Source organism: Lactuca saligna, chromosome 9 (assembly GCF_052625555.1).
Source record: "Lactuca saligna cultivar CGN05327 chromosome 9, ASM5262555v1, whole genome shotgun sequence".
NCBI classification, from domain to species: Eukaryota; Viridiplantae; Streptophyta; class Magnoliopsida; order Asterales; family Asteraceae; genus Lactuca; species Lactuca saligna.
The window spans coordinates 179,922,205-179,929,926 of record NC_136425.1 but is presented as its reverse complement, the minus strand read 5'-3'; the positions used below and the strand labels follow the sequence as shown (position 1 = coordinate 179,929,926).

At 41.2% G+C, this 7,722-nt stretch overlaps 1 protein-coding gene across 1 annotated transcript; it reads left to right on the top strand.

Moving 5' to 3' along the window:
• The first annotated feature begins 5,384 nt into the window (after positions 1-5,384).
• LOC145018560 (putative cinnamyl alcohol dehydrogenase 1) lies at positions 5,385-7,200 on the top strand. The gene is made up of 5 exons (XM_078976440.1): positions 5,385-5,559; positions 5,737-5,850; positions 6,051-6,278; positions 6,375-6,814; positions 6,897-7,200. The coding sequence occupies exons 1-5, from the start codon at positions 5,468-5,470 to the stop codon at positions 7,100-7,102; spliced, it is 1,080 nt and encodes a 359-aa protein (XP_078832566.1). The 5' UTR covers positions 5,385-5,467; the 3' UTR covers positions 7,103-7,200.
• The last annotated feature ends 522 nt before the right edge of the window (positions 7,201-7,722 follow it).

Sequence of the window (7,722 nt, the reverse complement as noted above, 5' to 3'; positions counted from 1 at the left end):
CGAGGCCGTGTGATAGCTTATGCCTCGAGACAGTTGAAGCCTCACGAGGAAAACTATCCTACGCACGATTTAGAGATGGGGCAGTGGTGTTTGCTCTCAAGATTTGGAGGCATTACCTTTATGGGGTCCGTTGTACCATCTACACGGATCATAAGAGTTTGAGGTACCTCATGGATCAGCCGAATCTTAACATGAGGCAGCAGCGGTGGTTAGATGTGGTAAAGGATTATGATTGTAAGATCCTTTATCACCCAGGGTAGGCCAACGTAGTGGCCGACGCCCTGAGCCGCAAGGCGGCAGCGACCCCGATCTGGGACATATGTTTGAGGATGACAATAATTACTCCATTGTTAGAGCAGATTAGAGAGGCTCAGGTCGAGGGCCTCAAAGAAGAGAGGCAGAAGTGTGAGAGGATTGTGGGCCGAGTAGCTTCCTTTGACTATGACAGTCGAGGATTGATGACCCTTCATGGAAGAGTTTGGGTACTGTACTGGGGTAGACTACGACAAGTGTTGATGGACGAGGCTTATAAGTCTCGATTTTCCATCCACCCAGGGGAAATGAAGATGTATAGGGATCTTCGACCCGACTATTGGTGGCCCTGCATGAAGCAGGATGTCGCCTGGTATGTGGAGAGGTGCCTGACCTGCAGGAAGTTTAAGGCGGAGCACCAGAGGCCTCACGACAAGATGCAGCCGTTAGACATTCCAGTGTGGAAATGGGAAGACATCACCATGGATTTTATCACTAAGCTCCGCAGGATCGCACGTGGAGTGGATTTGATTTGGGTTATAGTGGATCGATTAACGAAGAGTGCTCATTTTATACCGATCCAAGAGAGCATATCGGCTGAGAAGCTAGCCGATATTTATGTGCGAGAGGTTGTGGCATGGCATGGAGTGCCTATTTCAGTGGTGTCAGACCGAGATGTCCGTTTTACTTCCAAATTCTAGAAGCGGTTTCATGATTAGATGGGTACTCGTCTCCATTTCAGCACCACTTTCCACCCTCAGACGGACGGGCAGAGTGAGAGGATGATTCAGACTCTTGAGGACATGCTCCGGGCATGTGTCCTAGATTTTGGTGGCAGTAGGAATACGTATCTTCCGTTAGCGTAATTTTCGTATAACAACAGTTATTATACGAGTATTGACCGCCCTCCCTTCGAGATGCTCTACAGGAGGAAGTGCAGGACCCCGATTTATTGGGGTGAGGTCAGTCAGCGTGTCATTGGGAGCACCGAAGTGGTACTCAAGACGACAGAGTTGATCCAGCAAGTTCGTAGTAGACTGCAGACTGCGCAGAGTTGGCAGAAGAGTTATGCCGACAGGAGGCGATCAGACTTGGAGTTTCAGGTAGGCGATATGGTCCTCCTGAAGGTATTGCCCTAGAAGGGTGTCATCAGGTTTCGGAATAGGGGCAAACTGGGCCCCAGGTTCATCGGTCCTTTTAGGGTTTTGGCCCGGGTGGGTCGGGTGGCTTATCGGTTGGATCTTCCAACAGAGCTTAGTCAGATCCACAACACTTTCCACGTTTCCCAGTTGAGGAAGTGTTTGGTGGATGAGTCAGTAGTTGTACCCTTGGAGGATATTCAGGTTGATGGCATCCTGAATTATATTGAGAGACCAGTTGCGATTTTGGATCGAAAGGCAAAGACCTTGAGGAACAAGGTGGTTCGACTGGTAAAGGTGCAGTGGCAACACCGGAAAGGGTCTGATTGGACGTGGGAGGCTAAGGAGGAGATGAGGGAGCACTATCCAGAGTTGTTTCCAGATGCAGCAGCGACAGACTTCGAGGATGAAGTCTAAAATAAGTGGGGGAGATTTGTAACACCTGGTTCCTGGTATGTATTTTAATCTAAGTATTTTTTTTTTGGTATTTTTAGCTGGGACTCGGCGAGTTGTAGGCCCGACTCGATGAGTAGAGACGAGATATTGAGCACGTTTAAGTTGGCGACTCGGCGAGTCCATATCCTGTACTCGGCGAGTCCGCCAGTCTGGAAGAAACCCTAGATCCACGGGTTTTGCACCCTATTTAAACCATGTTATGAGCCCCAAACTCGCCTCCTTCACCCTCAAAGCATCATTTAGCAAACCCTAACCATTCCTTGAGCTTTTTGAGCATTTCTTGTGTGAATCTTGAAGATTCGAAGAGAAGAAGGAGGCTAGATCCAAAGGAGTAGAAGGAGATCCACGATCTTGCACCCACTACAGAGTTTATTGAGGTAATAATCGAATTCCTTCTGTTGCTATGATTGATTCTCCATTATGAATCACATTTAGGCCATTTTATCCATTTCTTAGCTTGTTTATAGTAGAGAGATCACATTGGGTTGATTATCCTTCGGATCTAACCATGTTTCAGTTCCAAAAACGTAGATCTAACACCTTTATGGAGCCATTTTGCATGAAAGCCCTAGATCTACTCTTTTAAGTGTCTTTTGAGCCTTTAAATCCCTTTTCATGCATATGTACACGTAAAGTTGGAAACTTTACGTGGTAACCAAGCCTTAAGAACCCAGATCTATAAGTTGTATACATTGGTTTTGAGCAAAATCAATTGTATAGAATTTGCATGCAACCGACTCGGCGAGTCGTTCTTCAGACTCGACGTGTCGGGTCGCGAGTCCTCGAGTTTTCCCCCTTCTATGTATTATGCCGAGTGGAACCAGCGAGTTTTAGGTGGACTCAGTGAGTCGGAGATCGGACTCATTCATGGAGGGACTCGGCGAGTCAATGCCCCGACTCGGCGAGTCAATCTTCATATCTCAAGAACAGACTCAACGAGTTGTTCATACAACTCGGCGAGTCACAATCGGAGTGTTCATATGTTGAAGGAGAACTCGACGAGTCGGATGCAGATTGACTGAGTGTTTGTATCAAAGAGGAACTCGTCGAGTCTATGCCAAACTCGACGAGTAGTAACGAGTAGATTTGAGAAATGAGAGTAGAGACTCGACGAGTTGGTGGCCTAACTCGACGAGTCAGGTCAACTGCATGTTGAATTTGACCAAGAGGTTGAATTTGACTAGGGGTAAAATAGTCATTTTACCCTCAGTATAGGTATCAGTATTTGATTGAGTGTACTTATGGAAATTGTAGCCGGGGTGAAACCGGAGCAGCAATAGACAGATTCCAGAGCAGTTCATTCAGCAGCTAGACTACGAGGTGAGTCTTCCTTCTAGTAGGAACGGGTCTCCGGCCACAATGCCGACTCGTTTAGTTAGCAATAGTTCTGGACCTTGGTCCGATGCAGTAGTTAGATTGCTTGATGTCTTTGTGATTCAAGCATGTTTTGTGTTATGTGTTTCGGACTTCGGTCCGATGCGGTATGCAATATATGTGTTTATTCTAGTTGATATGTTATTTTATGATATGTTATGCTCAGTCAGTTTCCGGACTTCGGTCCGATGCAGGGGCAAGGTCCCAGTCAGTTACGGATTTCGGTCCGATGCAGTTAGTTCCGGGCTTCGGTCCGATGCAGGGGACAAGGTCCCAGTCAGTTCCGGACTTTGGTCCGATGCAGTTTCCGGACTTCGGTCCGATGTAGGGGACAAGGTCCCAATCAGTTCCAGACTTTGGTCTGATGCAGTTTCCGGACTTCGGTCCGATGCAGGGGACAAGGTCCCAATTAGTTCTGGACTTCGGTCCGATGTAGTTTCTAGACTTCGGCCCGATGCAGTGGCCAAGGCCCAGTATGTGTTTATATGTTATTTTATGGTATGTGGTAGTTTGGGGGAGATCACTAAGCTTCATGCTTACAGTTTCAGTTTTGGTTTCAGGTACTTCCGCAAGTAAAGGGAAGAGCTCGGGATGATGACATCGCACACACCACATCTTCAGTTTTGTCCTTCGAGTTGATTTAGCTTTTCATTGACATGATTTGATACAGTCTTGATACAGTTATCCTGTGATACTTTGTTATGGTTTTGAGATATTGACGTATGGGTTTTATTTTATGGTATTGATCTAATGATTTTAGTAATGATTAAACAAAAATTTGTGGGTCGTGTTTTGGGATGTTACAGAAACCACCATAGTCGTCATCATTAGTGATAACAGTTATCCCAGATATTAAGGGCTTACCTGGTTCACAATAGTATAACTTCTTTATACTTTCTTGCATGAATCGTTCGAGAAAGGTGATACATTCACTGTATGTCATTTCAGAAAAATCGTGCATTGAAAGTGAAGTTGATACCATGGTTATACGAGAAAGGATTTCTAAGAAAAACAACTTTGAAGTTTAGCTCCACTATAGGGTAGAGTCCATCAGGGTTTGGCGTCGAGCTAGAGATTGTGGGTTGGTTGACTGCTCAATGCCTTCGATCGGAGAAAACGACTTCGAACCCTAGATTTAGTGCTTCGTATTCACTGTAAGATGAGAAAAAGAAAGAACGAAGGAGTGTTCTAGCTAAATAAATGTGTTTATTTTGACATCTAAATCCTACATGGATAAAATAAATGAATTATATTATGTAAACTTATTCCACGTAAGCAATATCATCGGTTGTTCCGTTTACCGGGTGCATAAGGGGGTAATTAGCCGGTAGTTACTAACATTAAGGATCAATTGAGCTCAAAAAAAACTTTAGTGATTAAATGTGCAAATTGACCAAACATTGATGTGCTACAGTGTCAAAAACCTTAAGTTTGAAATTAATTTTTATTATGGTCTTGTACTTTGAGTTTTTACTAACTCAGATGCTTCCACCCCTCAAGAATATTTTTATTACTAACTAAGATAATTTAATGTATATATCTATTTTACAAATGCATTTGGTCTAACGGTAAGGAGTGATTTTTTCAAATGAAAGGTTATGAACATGGATTCAAGTCTCTTAGGAGATATAAATCGTTTTAGAAGTAGGTTTAGATAGTTGTCGTTTAAAAAAAAAATGCTTCCACCCCTCAAGAATATAATATGTCTTCTTTGTGGTTTTGACTTTTACCTTCTACAAATCTTTGTTTTTCATTAAAGCTCTTGCTTTTTAAAATACTAATACCGGGTAAAAGCTAAAAAATAAAATAAATAAAAATAAAAAACAAAAAAAATTACGATATGGGAAACCAATAAATATCGGAGCAAAATGCAAAATGAGAGGTAATTGTTGCGTTAAATGAAACAAATATTTGGACAAACTAAGTACTAACTACAAACTATTAACCTTTTTTTTGGTAATTGTCTAAGGACCTAAAAATAATAAAATTTCTAAAATATAATAAAATCTAATAAGAAAAAGAAGTTGGATTAATGCTGCGGAAATCCATATAACATTTATTAAATTTTTATAAAAACATAAGAGAAGTGTAATAGTAGTATGACTGACCAGAAGATTCCAATATAGATAGTCAGACCTGGTTAGTTTGTTTTCTTCATCCTGTTTGACAAGTGTATCCCCCCCCTCGGGACTCAGCTCTCTATAAATACATATGTGTGGGGTGTAGAAATTTTATCATTATACAAAATGGGAAGCATGAAAGAAGAAGAGCGAAAAACGACAGGATGGGCTGCAAGAGATCCTTCTGGCATCCTCTCTCCATACACCTTCTCTCTCAGGCACTCTCTCTCTCTCTCTCTCTCTCTCTCTCTCTCTCTCTCTCATCCGCAGCCGGTTATTGTTTCCGACCTCCGAGACTTAACCTTCCGCTACGGATTTGAGTGAATATACTAATCATATGTGTTTGTTTGATTGCTTAACATTTGTTTTCATGATTTGTACAAAAAAATCTACAGAAAAACAGATGCTGAAGATGTGTTGATCAGGGTCATATGCTGCGGTGTTTGTCATACCGATGTTCATCAGATCAAAAACGATCTCGGAATGTCCAATTACCCCATGGTTCCAGGGTCAGTCACTCAATATATATATATCTACAATCACGCTTCATATCTACGATATATCATTCTTACGTAATTTTATAATTAACTGAATGAACGAAGAGGGATAATTAGATTCTCTGTACTTTGACTTTATTCTGAGATTACTGCTTTCATGGAGACAAAGCGTTGATGTTCATGTTTTCCTCTATGTCGGTTGGTGCATGTAGGCATGAAGTGGTAGGTGAAGTAGTGGCAGTGGGGTCAGATGTGAGTAAATTCAACGTCGGTGACACCGTCGGAGTTGGACTTCTCGTTGGCTGCTGCAACAGCTGCCGCCCATGTGAGGCGGAAGTGGAACAATACTGCAACAAAAAGATATGGTCCTACAATGACGTGTACACCGACGGCAAACCTACACAAGGTGGATTTTCCACGTCCATGGTCGTCCACCAAAAGTACAATTCTTATTGCCTTACGTACAACTTTGCATCCATTCTAAAAGTTATATGAAATTATGAATAACGATATTTGTTTTTTCTTGAAAACTATAGATTTGTAGTCAAGATACCTGAAGGGTTGTCACCCGAGCAAGCGGCACCGTTGCTATGTGCTGGGGTGACAGTGTATAGCCCGCTAAGTCATTTTGGACTCAAGAAAAGCGGGCTGAAAGGAGCCATAGTTGGACTTGGTGGGGTTGGACATATGGGTGTTTTGATTGCGAAAGCAATGGGTCATCATGTGACCGTCATCAGCTCTTCTGATAAGAAGAGAGATGAGGCCATGAATGTTCTCGGAGCTGATGAATATCTCGTCAGCTCCGACACTGCTAAGATTCAAGCAGCAGTTGATTCATTCGATTATATTATCGACACGGTACCAGCAAACCACCCTCTTGACGAATACCTTTCTTTGCTCAAACTCGATGGGAAATTGATCTTGTTGGGTGTTATCAATACCCCTTTGCAATTCATCTCCCCTTTGCTTATGGACGGTAAGTTTTTAGTAAATATTATTTATCCAGACAACACTTTGTGTAGACACTGTTTGAATTGTGTATATGATTTGTTTTGAAGGGAGGAAGACAATTACGGGAACATTTATCGGTAGCATGAAAGAAATCGAAGAGTTGTTGGAGTTTTGCAAGGAGAAGGATGTGAAATCAACGGTGGAGATCGTGAAGATGGATTATATAAACACTGCAATGGAAAGGGTAGCCAAGAACGACGTTAGATATCGGTTTGTGGTGGATGTGGCTGGCAGCAAACTTGAAGATGAGTAAGGAAATGAGAATAGTATTATATATTATTTTGAAGACGTTTGTAAGATCATGTAATGTTTCAAGTTTTATTAATGGATTATACAATATAGTGTTTTTGACTTCGGATGAGCATTATGTGTATTTTAATCAGAGTTTTATAGATCAAACTTCTTTAAAAGAAAAAGATGAAATGGAGGAAAATTTAGCGTATGAATCACAAAATAAAAGGTGTCATTGAGTATAAAAAAGATTAATAGTTTGGCGGTGTTTGTTGGCATCGTGTTATGTTTATATTTTTATATTAATGTAAAGTGTAACGGTGCTTTTTGTTTATGATAGCTAAATAAATAATAGTTAAAGATTTATTGGTTTTTTTATTTTTTCTATGGGGTTTTGGAAGGATTGACGTAGCCCTTTAAGATGATATAATTTATAAATTTTAATTTTATGTGTCATATAAATACGAATGGGGTGAGCTCGGTACCAATATCAAATTCAATATTGAATGTAACATCCCAAATTTTGCAAGAAAATTTTTCATTTAAATAAGTAAACTGATTACACATTCCATAAGTTTTCAAAACATTTGTTTCTAAATCACATTCATTACATCACTGTTGTGTTTTTATGAAATCATCAGA

Excerpts from the sequence above, each read along its gene's own strand:
- LOC145018560 (XM_078976440.1), top strand. The coding sequence starts at position 5,468 with ATGGGAAGCATGAAAGAAGAAGAGCGAAAAACGACAGGATGGGCTGCA. Across the intron at positions 5,560-5,736 it reads CCATACACCTTCTCTCTCAG|AAAAACAGATGCTGAAGATG; the intron begins GCACTCTCTCTC and ends AAAAATCTACAG. Across the intron at positions 6,815-6,896 it reads CTCCCCTTTGCTTATGGACG|GGAGGAAGACAATTACGGGA; the intron begins GTAAGTTTTTAG and ends TTTGTTTTGAAG.